We start from the raw sequence: 21164 nt of genomic DNA, 5'->3' as shown, positions 1-21164 counted from the left end.
TTTTATAAGGGCGTAGTTTACTAACGATTAGCTAGCGGGCATAGACTATAAAAGACGTAGTATCGTTATAGAATTTAATAGTATATTTGATAGTAGAATTAATCTTTAAGAAATATTAAAACTTCGAGATATACGAAGTAAATCTATATTCGTTAAGCTTCTAGATATATAAGATATATTATTAAAATTAAACTCTAAAAGAAACTCTAACGTAGAATATATGATATCGGCGCTTTAGTATAAATAGCGTTAAGGTCTATAACGTATTAGATCTAATAATTATCTTTTCTTTTAGACTTTAATCTTTAAACGCTTAAGTAAAGATAGAACGTTTATTAAAAAACCTTTAAACTCTAATAGGAAAATAAGAGAAAAAAGTCGATTTATTAAGGTTACGATATCGTTTTAATAACGCGATAAAACTAACTCTTACGCGTCGTAGGCGCGTGATTAATATATTATATAATAATATTAATACTATCTTCGAGAATAATATCGCTTTTATAATATTAATTAATAATAATTTATAGTAAGTTGATGTGTTTAGTATTAATGTTTTTATAGCGTTAGTTAATAGCTCTTATAGCGAATAATATTAGATTTAAAAATTTATAATAAAACCTCGAAAACTTAGTAGGTAAAGAAGAGAGAAGAGTTTCTTTGTAGGTAACGTCGTTTTTATAGCGTATTGCGTTTATAGCGAAGTAATATAATAATAATCTTTATTATAAAAATTCGAAGGGAGTAATTAATAAAGCGACGCGTTCGCGATAACGCTCTCGATTATTAATTAATAATAATAGTAGAAATAATAATAGTAGCTAGGCGACGCGGCTCTATAGATAATAGCGAAATATTATCGCGTTGCTACTATTTACGTTATTAAGTATTATTTATTAGTATTAGTACTATAATAGAGAATATAAAAATCTCTTTTAAATTATTTATTTTTATTCTTTATAACTTTTAATATCTCTCTTATAAGTGCTTATTCTAGCGTTATAACGTCGATATTAATACTAATATAAGTATAGTATATCTTATTATATTAATAGTCTGCTTCTCTTTATCGTAAGTATCTTATTATTATTAATCGCGTTAATATATAAACTAATAATTTTATAATATTCTTTTTTAATAATAATAATAACTTTAATAGTAAGTATATAGTCGTTTTATAAGCGCGATTACTAACCCTTAACTATTTCTATTATTATCGCTTTATATATATATCTATTAATAAATTCTAATATCTAATTTATTATATAGAACTTACTTTTATCGAGGCGATAATTTATATATTTAAGATAAGTCTTTTTTTTATAATAACTATAAGATCGAAAGACGCGATATTAACCGCTATATTAAAATCCCTCTATATCTTTAAACGTAAATAAAAAAATTAATATAACGCTATCGCCGCGTTAAATAATCTTAAAAGCTATCTTATCGATAGATTAAGCTCGATAAAAAGATTATTTAATAGCGTAAATTATAGAAATATATAATAGCGATAACTTCGATTATTTTTATTATAATTATAAATCTTTAAGACTAGCTTATAACGATATATAAGTATATAGAGAAATTAAAGAAAATAAATAAGTTATTAAAGAAGAAGCTTAAGAGCCTTTATTAATATATAATAAATATCGATAAATATTAACTCGAAGATTATACTTTAATTATCTTCTTATTAAAGAATTAAGTCGATAAACTTAATATAATTTTTAACGCTAAGATAATAGAGGATATTTAAATAGCGATTTTTTTTAGTAATAGCGCTAGCGTAGAATCTCTAGATAGTTTTTTAATAGCTACTCTAGATAAAAATATATTTATATTAATAGTATATACTCTAATATAATAAACTCTCTCTATAATAGAGTTTAGTAGATAATTAAATAATATAATTATTTTATTAATCTATATTTTAATAGTAGTAAGTATAGAGGAGTATACGCGTAGTATAAGTATTATCTAGAAATATATTTAATCTAATTAATAATTATATCTTATTTTATTATCTTCGCTTACTCGCTATTAATTTATATAATTAATCGAGCTCTTTAATAATAAGAGACTTATTATTTATTACTTAATACTTTCGCTTACTATTCGCTTACTTATAGATTTAAATTAGCTCGCTAGTATTAATAAGTTCGTTATTTAATAATTATTAATTATACTCTTCGCTTTAATTAGTTTATTTAACTTTATATTAAACGCCTTTCTTATACTTAATCTTATTAATAATTTTTTTAATTTTTTAAAGCTTATTATTATTAATAAGATTAAAGATTTATATAAAGATTTTCGCTACGTTATTGTAATCGCGAAGATAATAAGACTTAAATAATAATATATAAAAGATATTATAAATTTTATACGTCGAAGATAGAAGTAGATAATATATCTACGCCTCTATCTTATCTATAATTTAAAATAATTTTATAAATTTATAAGATAACTTCTTATTTAGATATTTTTACTTTAGATTCTTAATCGTTAATATTATTAAATTATCTATCTTATAGCTTTAAGACTAATATATTTTATTATAATATTTAAACTAAATCGTAATAGCGCTATAAAGGCGCTTTACTATCTTATTTCTTAATACTTATAACTTCTTTACTCTATTATTTATAGCGAATATCTCCCTCTCGATAAAGTCGTTCTCGATCTTCTAATAAATTTTAGAATAATATTTATATATTAGAAAGAATGATATTATTTCGATAAAGGAATATTAACTATTTATATAAGCGAACTCTATTATTAATAGTTATTTCGTTTAAATATTTTACTTATTATTAGCGAATACGCGTAAGAAATATTTTAGTATTTAGTTTTATCGCTTAATCTACTCGTCGATTTATAGATAAAAGGCGATATTTAGATATTACTTGATTTTGAAATAAAAGTAAATAGCGAACTAGAAGCTACTAGTAAATATAGAGTCTTTATTATTAATAATATTATTTAATATACTATAGCGATATATTATTTTAAAATAAAATACTTTTATTAGTTAAGCGATATCGATTATAATAGATATAGAAATATATCTTATTATTTTTATAAATTAATCTACTATAACTAGAATAATATCGTAGATAATACTCTTATACTTACTCGCTAATAAGCCGATAATAAAGTTTATAGAAATTTTCTTTTATAGTTTAGTAACGATAGAAAGCGAGCTTAATTCGCTATATAGACGATATCGCGAAGCTTTAATCCGTTAGTAAATATTATATATCTTAATATAATTAATAATTTACTTTAGACTTTTATTTTAATAGTATTTACGAATAAGTAGCTTATATATCTTTATAGCGCTAAAGTATCTTAATAACAAATTATTATAATATTTACTAATAAGCTCTTCTTTTAAAGTCTTATCTCTAAGAATATAAAGGCGACTATTATATTTTAATAGTCTCTCGAAGTCTAAGATTTATACTTAACTACGTGCGTAACGCTTAATCGCTAGCTTATTAATATTAGTTCGAAAAAATTTATCTAATTATTATAGACTTATAGATCTTAAATTAATATTTTTATTAGCCTTTAAGATACGTTATAAGTAGTCTCTTATACGATCTTAGACTTTCTTTTAGAAATAATTATTTAGACGTCGATAATACGAAATATAGACGCTATCGCCGCTATAATCTCTTTATCCCTTTACGATTACTCGCTGTTAGTCTAAAGTATAAATTTATTTTATAGTATTAATAGTAGTTTAATATTTAACGACGAAGTTCTTTCGTAGTTAAGACGTCGCGATGGCGAGTTAATAGAATTTAATTTATCTATTCGATAAAAAATTTTAAAGTTATAAATAGCTAACTTTAGCGCCTAATGAGCTTATCTAGAGTTTAATTCCTTCTACTTTATAAAGTTCTTAAAATTATTATAGTTTATTAAAATCTTAATATAAAATGTACTATCTTCTAGATAGTAACGCTATTACTTTATAGACGCTACGATAGCGAGTAACTCTTAATTATAAATCTTATAGTTTTACTTCGCAGAAATTATTTTTCTAGATTAGAATATTACTAGTCGCTAATAGTTATTCTTATTCGATTATAAAAGTATAGTCTTTATATTAAAGTTAGAAGTGTTGATCTTAAGATATAACTTTAAATTTAAGTCGTAATAGCGTAGAAATAGCGCGGTTATAAAAGTGTTTTAGAGCTACTAAAACGCCTGCTCAGCGTTATCTATTCACTCTAACGATCTAGGTTTCTTATTATTCTTACTCCCTTTAAGCAAGTTAATAAGTAATGTTATTATACTAAAATAGCTATAGATAAATCATCGATAGAAATTAGCAAAGCCTAAAAAGACTTATATATTTTAATAATTTTTTAATTTTAGCTACTTCTTAATAATAGCAATATATTTCTAGTTTATCGCGATACCTTCGATAAATATAATAAACTCTAGAAACTTAACCCGCTCGATATAGAATTAATACTTTTTTAAACTAATATATAGTTGAAACTGGCGTAGATATTTAAGTACTTACTTAATATATCGCTAATACTTCGCTAGATTAATACTATAAATTAGAATATTATTTAAATATATTACGTATATTATATTTATTAGATTCATAAGAGCTTTATTAATATACGCTTAAAAAGTTATTAATATATTAATAAGCTTAAAAGATATAATTAAATATTCGAAGTGGTTATAGTAACTGCGAAACGCTATTTTCTACTTATCGCTCTCTTTAATTCGAATTTAATAATAGATATCCTTAAGGTCTAGCTTTATAAAGACTTTGATTTTATATAAGCGATCTAGAGTCTTAGTGATTAGAGGTAGCGAGTATCGATTTTTAATAATTATCGCGTTTAAGCTCTAATAATTAATATAAAAATAAAACTTCTTATTCTTCTTAAAAACGAAAAGAATTAATATTTTAACTAAGAAAGTTAAATAATAAATCTAGTTTTTCTAAAGGAAATTCTTTAGATAGCGCTATAGCTTCGCTAACTTCGTTTAAAATAGATTATATAAGAAGTTATATAACGATTTTTTATCGCTCTCGATCTTAATAATATAGTTTCCCTACTTAAGCGTAGATAAGATTTCTATTTTTTTATTAGAAAAAACGTTATTAAACTCTAGTAACTTTTAAGAAAGCTCTAGATTACGCTTATTTTCTAGTTCGCTATATATTATTATAGCGTATATAATTATAAATATATTTAACTTCTATTTAATAATTCGAGTAAATTTAATTAATTTTTTAATCTATAATTTGCTAGCGTTAATTTTAAACTATTATTACTTCGTCGCTAGATTTAATAATACTTATAATTAACTTAGTTTAAATATATTTAATATGATATTAAGATCTTTTTAATTAATAGTATAGAAGAGTATATTATACTTTCTATCTTAATTTTAACTATTTATTAATTAGTAATTTAGCTAATACGCGTTATAGTAATATATATTTTAATCGCTTAGCGCTTTCGATTATAATAAAATAGCGTCGTAAAATTTTAAGTCTTATTAAACTATGAACTTTTATAAAATTAAATTAATATACGCTCTAATATTAAGTAGAGTAACGAGTTACCTCTATTTACTCTAAAGCTTTATTTATCCCTTTATAAAAATAGAAGAAATTATCTCTATTAATTATTATTCTTACCTCGCTTCTAAGACGATTATAAGACTAGATCTTTTTTTATTAATATTATATCGATATAGATTATAGACGATTTATCGAGATCTAGATATTAAATATTTAATAACTCTATTTTTTATAATAGAAATAACTATTCTTCTTATAATTAGAGTTAAAGGATTTAACTTTACGCTTTACGCTATTGTCTTAAGTATACGCTATGTAAGCGCCGTCGTTTAAAATTAATTTAGACTTCGAAATTTAATCCTCTAAAGGCTTATTCTTAGTAAACCCCCTCGAAGACTTTAAATAAGAATCGTTATAAAAGTGTATATATTCTAAAATCTTTTTCTATATAATAGCTTAGATAAGAATTTTTTTTTATTATTTCGGTATACTATTAGTACTTAGAATCTTATTCTTAAACTCTAATCTAAGTTTAGTTAAAAAGAAATTAACTCGATATTTTTTAGAAAATGAGATTATATAAGCCTCTAGCTTCTTTAAATAGATCTTAAAAATAGATATTTTCTAATTAAAGCGTTATTTAATCTTCTCTCACTTTTTATATATAAGAAAATAATAATTTACTAGATTCGCTATTAAATTAAATAAAAACTATTTAAAGTATTTAAAAGTCGTATTCTCTAAGCTATAGATTTAATAATATCTATATTATTAAGTATTAAGATTGTCTTTTAAGAATTATATATAATAGATAATCTTTAATTAATTAATAGTAAAATACTTAGAATTTATAAAAAACTTAACTTCGACTTCGCGGAATTAGCGTAAATACTCTTTCTCGCTAATATTCTTATAAGAATATATTCTTTTAAAGCGAAGTATTTTCGCTTTAATTAGTATATTCGCTAGAGATATAATAATAATCGATATAGATAAGCTCTCGCTAGTCGTAAATAATAAGCTAGCGTTATAAAGCTTGTGATTGCGAGTCTTTAATGTAGCTAATTTTTATTCTTATTTTAAGCGATAATTTTCGATTCTAGCGATTATAAGATGTTCTTTTATAATAAGATCTTCTATTAATAAGAAATTCTCGAACTTATTATCGATACTATAGCGACTCTCGATATTATCTTTATTTTCTATTATATAATTTAAAGATAAATTTAATATTATAATAATAATAGATCTTTTTCTTTAAAAGATAGAGAGATTAGAATTATAAAGGCGTAGTTTATTAATAATTAGCTAGCGGGTATAGACTATAAAAGATATAGTATCGTTATAAAATTTAATAGTATATTTAATAGTAGAACTAATCTCTAAGAAATATTAAAACTTCGAGATATATAAAGTAAATCTATATTCGTTAAGTCTCTAGATATATAGAGTATATTATTAAAACTAAACTCTAAAAGAGACTCTAACGTAGTATATACGATGTTAACGCCTTAGCGTAAGTAGCGCTAAGGCTTATAACGTATTAGGCCTAATATCTTCTTATATATAACGAATATATATTATATATTAATATTAAAGTTATAGAGTTTTATATTAATAATAATATTATTCTTTTATATCTATTTATTTATATTATATATATACTTTAATTACTTAATATCGAATTTTTCTTATCTTTAATAATTATATATTATAAATATTTAAAGAAAAATATAAAGTATAGAGATAGTTACTTAATAAATAAAGTAGACTTTATTTAAATAATTTAAATAGTAAGAAAGAACGCTATAACGATATAGAATATTAAATATATATAATAAAAGAGTAACTTATTTCTAATTTAACTCTAACTTATTCTTAATAGATTTAAATTTAAAGTATTAGAATTATCGTCGAGTTTATTATTAAATATATCTATAGATATTATATCTAATAATAATTTAATTTTTATATTTTATATATTAATAAATATAAAGTAAATTAATTAGCTACTTTAATAAATAAAGATTAAAAATTATAATTCTATAATATTAGAAAAGCTTAATAAAGTAGTTAGCTTAGCTCTCGCTATTAATATCTTATTTAAGATTATTAATAATAATCTTATTAAGATAGATAAATAAAAAAAGAATAAGAGTAAGCGTAGATAAGTATATTAAGATAAAATATAAATTATAAATCTCGATATTATTTAATAGCGAAAGAATAACTTCGCTATAAAGTAATTTAAATAAGAATTTTAAAAATATTATTATATCGAACTAGCTATTTTTAAAGATATAAAGAGAGGTAGAAGTTTAATTAAAAAAAAGGCTACTGTACCTCCCACGCTAGATTTATTAAGATTACTATTCTTCGCTATATCGAAGGCTCTCTCGTAGACTCCTTTATAGACTTTCTTAGAGACTCCCTCGTAGACTTTCTTAAAGACTTTATCGTAGACTTTATTATAGTAATAATAGTAAGATAAAAGAGATAGAAGCGATAATAGAGATAGAAGCGATAAATAAGATAAATAAGATAGACGAGATAAATAAGATAAATGAGATAAAAGAGATAAGATAATAGAAGAAGAGGTAGTAGAAGAAGAGATAGAAGAAGAAGAGATACGATTTTCACGAAGTAATAGATCGATAAAATTTAAAAAACGATAAATTAATTCTTCGATATAAAAGCCTTAATAGTAAGAAAGAATTAGAATTTTTTATCTTTATTATATAATATTACTATATAATTTTAATAAGAAGTAGATATTTTAAGTATTAAATCGGATTTATTAATTTTAAAAATTTCGTATTTTCTAGTATTTCGCGTTTTCTTATGAAACTAAGTATATTATATTAATTTTATTAAAAATAAATTAGATTATAATCTTAAATGCTATTAAATAATTTAGAATTAACTATAAATAATATTATATTAATAATTAACGATAAAGATTTTACTTTCTTAAAATACTTCTCTCTAAGAGTATTGTAAAAAATACTCGAGTAAATTACAAATTCATACCCCAAAACCATACCTCTAATTACATTTTCATATTCCAATGGGATATGAATCGGTAATTTGTTATTTCATGGGGTATGAAAATGTAATTTGCCATAGTTTTCGAAAATAGGGCGCTCGGTGTAGTACTCGTACCCAAGGGTATCAAGCATGCACCCGAATGGCACCCGGTATTTGAAGTTGCGGAATTCGCTTTTTTTTTTTTTTTTTTTTGGTTTTTTGGGGGGGGGGGGGGGGGGGGGGGTTGGTTTTTTTTTTTTTGTTTTTTTTGGGTGGGGGGGGGGGGCCGGGGGGGGGGGGGGGGGGGGGTTTTTTTTTTTTTTTTTTTTTTTTTTTTTTTTTTTCTCTCCCTGGGTGAGGGGTCTCCCCCCCCCCCCCTTAAAATTTTTTTTTTTTTTTTTTTTTTTTTTTTTTTTTTTTTTTTTTTTTTTTTTTTTTTTTTTGGTTTATATTTTTTTTTTTTTTTTTTTTTTTTTTTTTTTTTTTTTTTTTTTTTATAATAAAAATTTTTTTTTTTTTTTTTTTTTTAAAATTTTGGGGGGGGGGTTTTTTTTTTTTTTTTTTTTTTGTGTTTTTTTTTTTTTTTTTTCAAAAATTTTTGATTTTTTAAGTTTTTTTTTTCCCAAAATCTCATGCACTATGACGCTATAACGTTATTCGTATGTCTAATTGTTTTGCTAACGTTTAAAGAAAGCTAGGAACACTATATACAGCTATTTTCGAATGCCAGCGTCTACCCATAGCACTCTGTGCGCTTGTTAATACTCTCTGCTCAACAAAAAGAATATGAATCACCCAATCCTGCAAAGTCTGGCTTCGGCGGCACGTCTGAATTGCTTACCGCTGGCGCAGCCGCTTTGTTCGAATGCGGCACGCCTCTCAGTACCCAGCTTCTCGTACTTTGAGGAACTGTCAAGAGGCTGCCATCACGAGCGAACTCCGGATTGAAAGTAACGTGGCCGAGGTGTTCCCATCCCAAGCCTTGGAGCAGGTCTTGATGTGCGAGAGTGAAGTGCGCGTATTTGTCCACTTGCGGGTGGATCTTGCTGATACACGCCAGCAGGTATTTGGCCGCCTCTTTGCCTGGTGTTTGCAGTTCGAAGACTCTGAAATCGAGCTGTCGTATGTCTTCAGTGTCGCATCAGCATTTATCACGTTTTGTATATGAGAGACATGAGGGACACACAATAGTGCTCTTTGCCCTGCATGTAGGTTTTCCGGTTCGTATGCAGAGCATTCTCAATATAGTAGTAAAGATTTGCATTCACGCAGTCGGGAGGTATATCAAATGTTCCCGGCTCGTCTTTCCATGGAACGTGCCAGTATTGATTAGGATGAAATTGTTGGATCCAGGCGGAAGCCTCAGTGAGCTGTGGCGCACAGTGACTGTATGACTTCAAAAGAAAGGAATTTGTGATGGGTCCGATGGAACCCATCAGTCCCTTGTAATAGTTGTGCAGTGCCACATCTCTGCGCGATTCTATGGGGCTCATAAATACACCGCGTGGATCTCTTAACATGACGTTTGTTAGCGGATCTGCTGTTGTGAATCTCGAGCTCATATTCGCGATTTGTAGAATGTCCTGTTGGAGAACTTGTGAGATCCCATAAGTCGCCATGGCATGGGGGTTTTCTTGAAATTCCTAATAGATGACAAGAAAAAAGTTTGGGTGCAAAGATGAAACTCCAGCTCCTGTAATAAAAGTAGAAGGAACGGGGGGGTGAACGAGATTGGAAAAACAAATACGAGAAGAGCACTTTTCATGATCGGAGCATGAGTGGTTAAAACATCGTTGCAAAGAGCAGCAAACACGGCAATGCCAGAGACACACGACAATCAGTACGCCTGCAGCAAACGGAGATCAATGAGTGCGCTCCGCGGCATGCTGTCGACGGAACCATGTCTAAGGTGTCTGACCCAAAGATACAAGAATGGATCCAAGGAAATCGGGCAGGGTAGTCAATGACTCCAGCTACGCACTTCTAGAACATCCACAGGCAGATCAGGGAAGACTTTCAGAATTCGATTTGACGAAGAAACAGAACAATCAGGTCCATCTTCGGAGTACTTCTCGTTGTTGAAATAGGTTTGAAGGATGCATATATTTTAATCAACACCGGAAGGTAGCAGTAGAACGTCTCAAGGGGAACAAAGATGGAAACAAGATGAGCCTTCCGGTGTGGCATGCACGGATGCAAACAGCGCGCCTCTTGCGGCAAGCGCTTGACGCTGAGCCTCCGCTCTGACCTTCCACCCCCACTTCTCTTGCTAAAGTACTTTTCCAACAAGCATTCATCCGTACAACCACTGCCTCATTCCTCCTCAAATCCTTATATAGATCCAACCGACCATGCTTCCCCAACACCTCTAACAATGACGCCTGCCCCCACCCCCGCCACCACTCACCCGCCAACCCCCACCTTCCCCCCTCACCCCGCTCCCCGCAACTGGCTCATCACCGCCTGCACCTCCCCCATCGGCATCGCCATCGCGCGTCAAGTGCTCTCCCACGGCGATAACGTGATCGCAGGCCTGAATCCGCGACACCTTGCAGAAGGGCACGGTGACGGAGGGGAGGAAGAGGGGGATGCGCAGCGAGGAGAGGAGTTCCGGGAATTCTGGCGGGAGTGTGAGGAGGAAGGATGGAAAGAGAGGTGTAAGGGGGTGGAGTTGGATGGGAGGTGTGAGGGCCCCTTGTTGCTTGATTGTTTGGCTGGCTGCTTGGGGGTTAGAGGGAGGGGCTGATTCTGGGGGAACAGTGTGATGGGACTGTGCCAAGCTGCTGTTGCTGAGGCGGTGGAGGTATTTGGCAAGTTGGATATTCTGCTATGTTGCGCGAGCGAAGGTTGGCCTCTACACTGATTGCTTGAGTGGGGTAAGTGAGTGCTGATATGTTGTTACAGCGCTGGTCGGCACGGTTGAAGAGCTCGCGGCCTCTCCACGGACACAAACTTTAGTACGAGAACAATTCGAAAGCAACTTCTTCGGTCCTGTCAACTGCATCAAGGCAGCATTACCGACGATGCGGAGAAGGAATAGTGGACATGTGATGATATTGACAGGTATAAGTCAGTCCATATATCCCAGCTTGTGAGGCCTGCACTAACACAATGTCCAGCCGGGCATCTGGGAACTCCGGGTTTAGGGATGTATTGCGCTGCCGGATGGGCACTTGAAGGCTTCTGCGATAGCCTCGCGTATGAGATTGCTCCCTTCAATATCAAGATGACTATCGTCCAACCTACGATGGAAATTGGTGTCCTAACCAACAAGATCATATCTGCGCCCTCGATGCCCCAGTATTCACCGGACAACAACCCGGCGCCATTGTTTAGGGGTATAATTGGAGGTCTGTTAGATCGTCTTGATCTTGTCCAGCAGAATGGAAACTATGAGCCTGCCTCTTTGGCAGGCGACCGAATCCAAACCCTCTACCCGAAGCTTCCGCCCGAGATGCAGTCTTCGCTCCTTGCGGAGACGATCAATGCCATCACAGCGATCGGCGGACATGACAATCCGCCCGCGAGACATATCGTTGGCCATGAAGGTGTAGCCAGTGTGAAAGAGAAGTTGAAAACTGTGAGCGAGGAGCTGGAGGATTTCGTGGACTGCAGCTGTGCGGTTGATATCGATGACGGCCATGGCATCGAAGATGCAAACGGCAGTATAGATGGGATGTTGTAGACAACAGCGCTGATCTCTGGAATCCAGGGCCGTATTGTGCTGTGTCATTTTTTATATTTGGCCAGAGCGCCAATCTTCAGACGGCTGCCTGTTTCGCAGAGGACCCAGTTTTTTTTGTATCTAGGCATCCCAGAAAACGAAGTTTAGATTCCGAGGCCTGTGGTGATCATCCTGGCGTAGTAGGCTTAGGGGTCGTGGCTTTCGGCGTTGTTGCCCCTTTGTCGCCGGCAGCTTTGCTCTTTCGCCTCGACTTTTTCTCCTTGGTTCCTGGTGTGGTTGGACTCTTCTCGCTGCTCTTTGTTGATTTTCTGAGCGGTGCTGGCAAGTCCTCCGTCTTCAGCTGCGGCGTCGGTGCTGCACTCTTCGCCGGAGTTGCCACCTCAAGTGATTGGCTTGAGGGTTTCGACACTTCTTGGGCTTGGCTGGAGGTTTTTGACGTATTCATAGACGTTGTCAAAGAAGTGTTGTGCGATTTCGACAGCTTGAATGACCCCGGCTCGCCCACGATAGGATTCTCGTCCATGTACTCGTTTGCGTAGCGGTCAGATAGATCGTAGGAGTACGCTAGCATGTGGACGCCTTGGAGGCCCATGTCCGAAGTAACTTTAGAAGTTTTCGCGCTGGTAGTAGTCTCTTGCGTTGCCGGCAAGGGTGTGCCTCCTGCCGGCATCGGTGTGCCCTCTTTGCTCGCCTGGGTTGCCTGGAAGCTTGAACCGGGTGTAGGAATTTTTGATACTGGAGGGAGGTATGTATGGCCAAGCGAAGGGGTGAAGCTGGGAAGGGAAGACGCTGTGGAGAGTAGCTTGGTGAGGGAGGCGACTGTCGAGAGCTGGCGCATCGAGGTAAGCGCGGCCGATGAATAGCAGTACGATGGCACATACCAGCCTACTACCAAGGATATTCCCCACCGAAGGCGCCAGGTAAACATTCTCCCCCACCACATAGTACGAGCTGATTCCCGTGACCTCGTCCGGCGCGCCCTGTCTCTTACGCCTATTCTGCTTCCGTATAACCCAGACCCCGCTATGGTCTTGCTTGGAATCGTTCTCAGACGGGTCATGGGTGACCATGAATTCCAGCCCTTGCATCGTTCGCAACCTGCCCTCAAAAGCTTCGCGAGTCTGGATAATGTAGAACATGTTGGGGTTGTAGAGCGCTTGCGTAGTCAGGATGGCGTTGTTGGAAGTGGCATCGAAGAACGGCGATTCGGCGAAGTAGGGAAGAACTGTCAGAGACATCCAGTGAGCTGACGGAGCTTGGGAAGCGGCGACTCTACAGTGACTTACCGGTGTTAGTGTGGATGCCGCCCATTTCCTGAGCCTTGGGAGATCGCCATTGTATCTCATCCAAAGGCGGCTCCTGCGCCATGGTTTGGAATTCGTTGTCAAGACTGACATGTGGAGAGTCAAGACGAGGTGATCAAGCAAGTATCAAGAGAGATATGAGATATGTTCCCTGTCTTCATGCAAGGGGAGAATGACTGTTTTTTAGCGTATGCAAAACCAGTGGGATTTCTTGGCAGTCAAAAGCCAGCTATCTTTTCTGGCTCCATCAGTTATTCGGTACCTTGTGCCAGGCTGGCCTTTCCAATTTGCACCTTGCTTTGCAAGCTGTGCTCTAAATTCAATGTACAGCAAACTGTACAGCACTCAACAAAGGCCCGCAAGTATTCATCCACCCTGTCTGCAAGTACACTTCAGCAGCTCCATGATGCCAAGGGCAGCAACTAGGCTAGCTTGTCTATGAACGACATCTCTTGCCTCTCGCAACATGATCTACTCTACAAAAAGTCTTACTCTGGTACAGTAGACTACTGTGTCGGTATCCCGCCTACTCAAGTGCTAAGGTCTCGCAAACGTCCATATTCCAAGCCTTTGTTTCACCGGAACCGCAAGGACGTAGGCCCATCACGAAGTTTGGTATGAAGGCGTGCCTGGATGTCGAGTTTATCTGCACCTGGTGAAGCTACAATGGCTGCCAATGCCAAAGATCTCGAATCTGGAGCCACCCTGACAAGCATTGGGAGGATTGGCGCTTAGAATGAAATGGAAACATTGGAAACATCGGCATCGAGGATTCCCCCTTCCCAGTTCCGGTATTGTTTCAGCCCCTCGAGTGGCGACCTATATAGTACGTGTCCCCCAGCGACTTGAAATAGATTCTTCACTTTTCACCTGCAGTTTTATGCAATCTCAAATAAACTCCATCCACGTACGAGAGTACATTCTCGCCTTTGCATCGATAGTTGCACTTCTTCCTGAATTTGCTGTTCTACCATGGCGAGCATAGGCAAAGCCACGATCGCAGATCGTGTAGATGCCTGCCTCTGCTTTTTCAAACGCCTCCTACCTTCCGACAACAACGTTGCAGGGGCAAGCGACAACCAAGGCATGGATCGAAAGCGGGACAGTATGAGCCGAAGATCACATGAGCGTTCTGAATTTGTGGGCTCCGCGTCAAGGTGTTTTCATTCTGGGACAAGCTTCGATTGAGCACCACTTGAGACACAACTCGAAGCTCTATGACTTGTTACTCGGAAGCTCGAAAGTTTGCATGCGAATATCCTTTACGGTAAGTTATCCTTGGACGATGCACTTTTCGATGGGAATCTCCAATGCCACATCCGCACACGCTCATCGTATAACAGTGATCGTGGCCCTTGATCCCGAATCCAGACATGCAGGGTTCTGCGCGATACCTACAAGACAGGCTACTGAAGAACATGACCAGCCACAGGTACTCCTCAATAATGATGCAGCTGACGATGACTCTCCCACCCTGCCACCAAGCTCCTTGAGTTCCTCTTCAGACTTTCTCTCGAGCCAATGGGTTGTTGATCCTTCTGCTGATATTGCAGCCGCGAAAGCCTGTGTGAGTTAAAAGATCTATGATTTGGACGGACTGTCGTCTCTCATTCGGTATTCAGGGTCTCGGTACCATGATCAAGAGGTGGAGGCCTTCGCTGGTATGGACGAGCTCGACAACAACATGACTTCGCAATCTTCGAATGCGGCGCTGATCATGAATCGTAAGTACCCGCAAGCTGATGAAAGTCTTCGTAATCGGTTGTCCGAATTAATTTTCGAAGGTGGAACCGAATCGCTAGCCTTGGAAAGAACAATGAGACGTCATCGGCTTCCAGTCTCACATGTCAACAAGCGCCTGGCTTTGGACCGCGAAGACCGAAAATTTCTACATGGGAAAGCTGAGGCCGTACTATACCCAAAGCATCAACAAATTACCCCCAAATCGAGAGATCCCACACACTTGCACCGAATTTCTGCTTCAGAGATTGTGCCTGAGCCACTACGTCCCCAAGAATCACCTTTCCCTTCTCAGGTCTTTACAAGTACTTCAGATTCCTCGCCTCAGATTGCAGGATTCGACTTTCTCCCAGTACCCAAGGTGGATAGCAACGGCATGTTTGAATGTCCCTATTGCTACATACTGTGTCCAGTTAAAAAGTCGATTGGGAAACACTGGAGGTGACCATTTCTTGCCTCCTCTATATTGTGGAGCTGCAAGTGTTTAAACCATCAAGGCACCATGTCATGCAGGACCTCGAGACCTATATCTGTGTGTTTCTAGAATGCTGTTTGCCACAAAGAATCTTCCGGTCGTTCGACGGTTGGATCGCGCACATTCGATCGGCACACATGCCCTTGAAATGGGACTGCTGGGGTCCAGATCACAAGAGAATGACATTCGTGGATGCTGAATCGTACATCGAGCACTTGAGACGTGATCACCGCGGTGCATGGAGCGCTCGCAACTCCCCTGGCAAGCGGAGGTGAACGGACGACGCGAGGATACGATTTTCCATATTTGCCCATTTTGCAACCTTTGCCCAGACGGCGTTAAGTCCCAGGACACTTTACAGGGCCATGTTGGTCAGCATCTCGAGTCGTTGGCTTTGCTGTCTTTGGCATAGCTCCAAGGTCCACGAGCAGTGCACCAGATGACCTAGGGCAGCTCTTTTTGCCAAAACAACAAGCATCGCGAAATTTCACAGACCCTTTTGTCGTGGACGCATCTGTGACTCCATATATTGATTCGAATGAGGGAGGGATGCTACCGCAGCCAGAGAACATCGGAATTGATCGGGCCTGGAGAGATCATGAGTGAGCCTCTTGCCGCGACGGTACGGACATCCAAATCGAAGACGATGAGGGTTTGGCATCTTTTCAAGAACGCTGGATGAAGGAGACTTGAGCTAGGAGGAATGCCGCCCGGGAGTTGCTGCATCGATCTGGCATGGCGCCAGGAAGATGATGCTTTCCGTGTGTATTAGCTTGATTCCAAAGTCCCGACGTAGGGTTGCTGGACCTTTTCGTTTGAGAAGCAAGTAATTCCCAAAAAACACATGGATATGGGGGTTTGAAGATGCTGAGGTGGGCTAGTGGGTGCACCAGTGGTGTCGAAGAATTTGGGGTGGGGTTGGGAATACTAGCCATACGTTCTCTCATGCGATCTTTAGGTCGAAGCTCACGCCTATGTACAGTTATACTCTCGGTTTCAGTAGCGTCGTTATGGTTGGCTTCTTTTGTGCACTTCTCCGCTTGTCGCGTGTCGCTTTCTATCTCCCCACACTTACTCGCACCGTGAGACCTTGAAAGGGTTTATCGCTTCAAAGTCAATGCGCAACAGTCTTAAGGGTCTTCTCGAATGCTGTTACCCCCGAGAACATCCCTCTCAAGCATGAACGTTGATCAACATGCTACCGGTCACATGCCTTTTGCTCCTCCTTCTCCAACCCTTCTACGGCGCCCAAGCGGCTCCTGCCGCTGTCGATCCAGCTTCTCTTTCCTTGAACACCAGTATTGCACCGGATCTCCGCACAATTCCCTCTCTCTCTAGCGAAGAGTGAGCCCCGTTCCCCCAACTCTTCCCCAATCCACTCTCACTGACGACCCTGCATCTCCTCTACAGATCCATCAACGCGCTCGCCCTCTTCTTGAACACCTCGAATCCGGCAGACATAGTCTTATACCGCGTCCCAGACACCAGCACCCTCCTCCGTATCGGCCTCCAGGATAACCCCATCCAGAAGCCCAATATCGGTCGCACCATCCTACGCACTCAGCAATCCTTGGCCGCGTTCATCAAGACCTACGATGCGGATGATACACCCCTCGTACGTACAACATGCTGTACCCATCCCTTCCCCCACCCCCCACACACACATCACACAAGCCCAAAGCAACACCAGCTGACACGAGCAGGCCCCTCTCGACGACCCCTACGAATCTGACATCCGCTACTCCGGCTGCTTCTTCGGCGTCGCCACCTTCCCGATCGGATACCACCACCTGACGTACGGGATCGTGATGAACGTGCTGCAGGGGCTGTGGCTGTATCTGTACCGAGCGGGCCGGTTCCAGATGGCGGCGTTTGAGGTCCGGGATGATCAGTTCGGCACCGTGGGCGTTGGGAAGATCACGCCTGATAGGCCGGACGGGTTGGTGCTGGGGATGGTGGGCGCGGGGAATGGGAGTGTGAGTTGACAGGTGAAGGAAGAAGAGTAGAGCTATGGGGTTTCTAGATTGGGGGACTGTTGAGGTCGTGATGGTTTATCTTTCTAGCTACTGGTTTTTCTGTAGAACTTTTCTCGTCATGATTTCTCCTAGGAATCCATCGAAAAGTATCATGCTCGCTTGGTATGCTGGGGTATCTTATGAACGCCTAGGAATGTCGCGGAAACCCGCACCCAACCTTCCCATCCCCTTCGAATCACAGCCGCAACTACCTCTTTCTCTTCGCCTTCTTCACGATCTGCGGGTGCTTATAGACATAGAAGTCCTCGCGCATCTCGAAGAGCGTCCCGAGATCCTGGTGATTGCGTATGCCACGGAAATTTTTCCATGAATTCTGCGTTGCAATATCCTTGGAATTGAAATGGCCATCGATGTCAACAATCTTATTCTCGAGCTGGGTGAGGTATGAGATGCTGTGTAGCACGTCCTCGTCTTGGGAGGCAACTGCAGACAATTGATCGTCGCCGTTGGTTTGGACAGTTGCTCCGTCTTCTTTATCCCCTTCTGATGCCGTGGCTTCGTGAATCTCGTCTTCTTGCGGTTTGGTGTTTGCTGAGATTGCGGTGCCTTCTGACCGCGTAGGTCCTCCAGTACCATGCTCATCCGCCTTACTATCTGGCAAGGCTTCATCCTCTTTTGGCTCCATGTCCGGCAAGTTGCCATTCTCGGCCATCTCACTGGTTGTCAGGACTCCGTTACCATTTTCGCTAGCTTGTAACCCTTTTCTAGCGTTGATGTCATTATCCACACCGGCTTCAGCATCGTTGAGACTGTTCTTCACATCGACTGGGGACTGTTCATCGTCACCGGCCGTGGTGGCTTTTGCTTCGAGTGTAGTATCTCCTGAAGGTCCTGATTCAAACATACGGCGAGAGTATTTTCGTTGCCCAGGAGGAATGGCGAATGTTAGTGTTTTGTCATCGACCTTGACAATCTAGGAATTGTTAGCGATGACCTATGGCATACTAGCATAATCTCAAGGAGTTCGCTTACCTTGCAATCCTTCTCTACGAGCACCCCATTCTTCCCGCGACCAAAAACCCTCGAGTAGCTAAAGTAATCTCCGACCTTGAATATCTCATTTTGTATCAGTAAGTCCAACTTGATCTTAGTGCTTTCCCCAGCAAGAGCATCATGGTTCAGCTTCTGCTTCTGTCCCCAGAACGCCTCAAACTGACTTTCCTTGTACGCATCAAATTGCCCTTGAGCCCGTTCCTCCATTGCCTGAGCTGCATCAGCTTGCCATTTGGGATCCAAACGCCCGGAAGAGAGGTCCTCCTGGAATTCACGAATGCCGCGGCGGAAGTCAGGGTCGTACTTGAAGAATGCCATAGGAATGGAGTACCCATCAGAATTGATGGGGACATTAGGAGGAAGGGTTTCGCGAAGGTCCTCCCAGTCTGATTTGGTGAAGTTCTCGTATGTCTTGGGGTTGGAGAATTCTGCATGGAGGTCTTCGTCGGCAAGAGGTGACTTCTCGTTGGTCACTAGCCATTCTGGATCGCTTCTGTTTACCTTCGCAGCACGACCAGCATTACGCTTGGCGGGGGTGGTGGCGACGGCAACAGGCTCGACAGGTGCAGCGAAGAGCTCATCCTCATCAGTCGTTGAATCTGTGTACTTGACTGAACTCTTGCGCTTTCCACGGTCCATATTGCGTTTGATAGGAGTTTCGGTCGTCGATTTGTTACGTTTCGCTGACGCCTCGAATGAACCTTCGTCTGGAGATGTGGCTTTCACCTTCCGTTTGCTCGAAGCCTGGTTTTTAGATACCAGCTTTGCAGCAGAACCGTTCTTCATGCGAGCGTAGCGTTTTCGCAATGTATCTGGAGCGTGCGTCAGGCCTGTTCGCTCTGTCCATGCTTTGCTGATCTCGACCCAATTGCATCCTCTTTCTTTCATTTCCACCACCATCTCGTCAGCAGTCCCCGCTGTATTCTGAGCTCCGGAGTTCGCATGTTTTGAGCGTGGACGTTTCGCAGACTTGACCACCGTCAATGACTGCTTCGAGGTCTCATCTGACTCATCTGATTCATCCGAAAATCCTGTCTCCGGCTTCCCATCGCTAGCTTCTTCGGCCGTAGTTTTCGTACGTCTAGAAAAACGTTCATCTGACGGTCCATCAAAAGCATTGGCTCTCATCTGCTTTTCAACTGCACCACGGGGCTTTCGACGTGCAATATTCTTGGAATGCTTCGAAATTACAGAAGAAGATTCATTTGAAGATTCCTCAGAGGGTTCAGCTTCCACCTTCTGCTTCCTCGGCGTTCTGAGCGTATCCTTTGCGCGGCGAGAAACAGCTTGGTCAGTGCCTCTGTCAAAAGTGCTTTTCGTGTATGGGCCTTTGATTCCTGGGCAAATGACTAGTTCTCTCATGCCCATGTATCGATCTCGCAATGCACCCTCCGCAGGCGTTTCGCCCGTCAAGTCTTGCCACGCTTCCTCGATCCTGGGCCAGGCCTTTCGACTTGTCTTCATTCTCACTATCAGCTGGTCCCCGGCATTTGCATGTTCCCATGACTGCGGAAAGTCTTTTTCGGGGGCAATCTCATTGGCAGAAGCTGCACTTTCAGTTGTCAAAGATTTAATCGCAGGTTCTGAGAGTTTGGAGATAGTACGTGAAGACTTTTCTGAGGGTCCGCCGATTGCAGGGCTTGGACGTCTGACTCCATTTGTTGGAAGCGTGGATATGTCTTCTGAAGTCTCCAAGAGTTCCTCAACAACTTTGGACTCCACGTTTCCTCCAATTGCGCCGCCGGCTTTTGAAGATGCCATTATTTTTTTGAGGCGCCAATACCTATCCGGCAATACGCCTCCAGCAGGCTTCTTCCCCGTCGCTCGTTCCCAACGTTGCTCAATCTTAGCCCAGGTGCTCTTTGTGTTCTCCTCCTTCATCTTCACCAACATTTTATCCGCGTCACTTGCTTGATCCCATGTCTGTGGTAGATCTGTAGGAAGGGCAGTCTCGTCCTCTTCACCAGGAACTGTGCGTGAATTACTCGAAGGGCTGGCCACAGAGATTGATTGCTCGACATGGTGTTCTGAAGACTCGTCAGAAGAGCGAGTATTACTATCCGGCTTGTTAACTATGTCGTCAATACTCTCAGACTTGGCCCGCTTGTGGGGTGATTCGTCAGAAGCCTCTGCTGGTGATGCGGCGTCCGCCTTGCGTTTCTGAGGAATCATCTTGATTTGTACAGAGGGTGTGGAATACGCATTACACATGAGGTAGACTGACTTTAAAGAGTGCTCAAGCAGAGCCTCTCACATCTTGGGCACAAGTAAATGAAGTGTTCAGTTTGAAGCTCAGAATTGTTTGCGAACAATAAACATGCTTGCTGTTCCTGTC

The 21164-nt window shown here is 38.6% G+C and overlaps 8 protein-coding genes across 8 annotated transcripts; 5 read left to right on the top strand and 3 right to left on the bottom strand.

The window, feature by feature from the left end:
- Window positions 1–9329: 9329 nt before the first annotated feature.
- On the bottom strand, window positions 9330–10215 carry HO173_000036 (uncharacterized protein; the record flags this gene model as incomplete). Its single annotated transcript, XM_037301987.1, has 3 exons — window positions 9330–9343; window positions 9392–9724; window positions 9783–10215. The coding sequence occupies 3 exons, from the start codon at window positions 10213–10215 to the stop codon at window positions 9330–9332; spliced, it is 780 nt and encodes a 259-aa protein (XP_037170566.1).
- A 755-nt stretch (window positions 10216–10970) lies between these two features.
- Window positions 10971–12281, top strand: HO173_000035 (uncharacterized protein; the record flags this gene model as incomplete). The annotated part of the gene is made up of 3 exons (XM_037301986.1): window positions 10971–11280; window positions 11501–11665; window positions 11716–12281. 3 exons carry the CDS (start codon window positions 10971–10973, stop codon window positions 12279–12281), a joined length of 1041 nt encoding a protein of 346 aa, XP_037170565.1.
- Window positions 12282–12447: 166 nt separating this feature from the next.
- Window positions 12448–13649, bottom strand: HO173_000034 (uncharacterized protein; the record flags this gene model as incomplete). Its single annotated transcript, XM_037301985.1, has 3 exons — window positions 12448–13110; window positions 13163–13506; window positions 13568–13649. 3 exons carry the CDS (start codon window positions 13647–13649, stop codon window positions 12448–12450), a joined length of 1089 nt encoding a protein of 362 aa, XP_037170564.1.
- A 908-nt stretch (window positions 13650–14557) lies between these two features.
- On the top strand, window positions 14558–14773 carry HO173_000033 (uncharacterized protein; the record flags this gene model as incomplete). The annotated part of the gene is made up of 1 exon (XM_037301984.1): window positions 14558–14773. The coding sequence occupies one exon, from the start codon at window positions 14558–14560 to the stop codon at window positions 14771–14773; it is 216 nt and encodes a 71-aa protein (XP_037170563.1).
- A 97-nt stretch (window positions 14774–14870) lies between these two features.
- Window positions 14871–15161, top strand: HO173_000032 (uncharacterized protein; the record flags this gene model as incomplete). The annotated part of the gene is made up of 1 exon (XM_037301983.1): window positions 14871–15161. One exon carries the CDS (start codon window positions 14871–14873, stop codon window positions 15159–15161), a length of 291 nt encoding a protein of 96 aa, XP_037170562.1.
- Window positions 15162–15248: 87 nt separating this feature from the next.
- Window positions 15249–15770, top strand: HO173_000031 (uncharacterized protein; the record flags this gene model as incomplete). The annotated part of the gene is made up of 1 exon (XM_037301982.1): window positions 15249–15770. One exon carries the CDS (start codon window positions 15249–15251, stop codon window positions 15768–15770), a length of 522 nt encoding a protein of 173 aa, XP_037170561.1.
- A 1225-nt stretch (window positions 15771–16995) lies between these two features.
- Window positions 16996–17785, top strand: HO173_000030 (uncharacterized protein; the record flags this gene model as incomplete). The annotated part of the gene is made up of 3 exons (XM_037301981.1): window positions 16996–17144; window positions 17211–17415; window positions 17504–17785. 3 exons carry the CDS (start codon window positions 16996–16998, stop codon window positions 17783–17785), a joined length of 636 nt encoding a protein of 211 aa, XP_037170560.1.
- A 238-nt stretch (window positions 17786–18023) lies between these two features.
- On the bottom strand, window positions 18024–21001 carry HO173_000029 (uncharacterized protein; the record flags this gene model as incomplete). Its single annotated transcript, XM_037301980.1, has 2 exons — window positions 18024–18749; window positions 18809–21001. 2 exons carry the CDS (start codon window positions 20999–21001, stop codon window positions 18024–18026), a joined length of 2919 nt encoding a protein of 972 aa, XP_037170559.1.
- Between the last annotated feature and the right edge of the window lie 163 nt (window positions 21002–21164).

The sequence above is a fragment of the Letharia columbiana genome (assembly GCF_014066305.1).
Source record: "Letharia columbiana isolate WasteWater2 chromosome Unknown Sc0000000_s0, whole genome shotgun sequence".
In the NCBI taxonomy this organism is placed as follows: domain Eukaryota; kingdom Fungi; phylum Ascomycota; class Lecanoromycetes; order Lecanorales; family Parmeliaceae; genus Letharia; species Letharia columbiana.
This window is presented reverse-complemented; position numbering and strand designations above follow the sequence as displayed.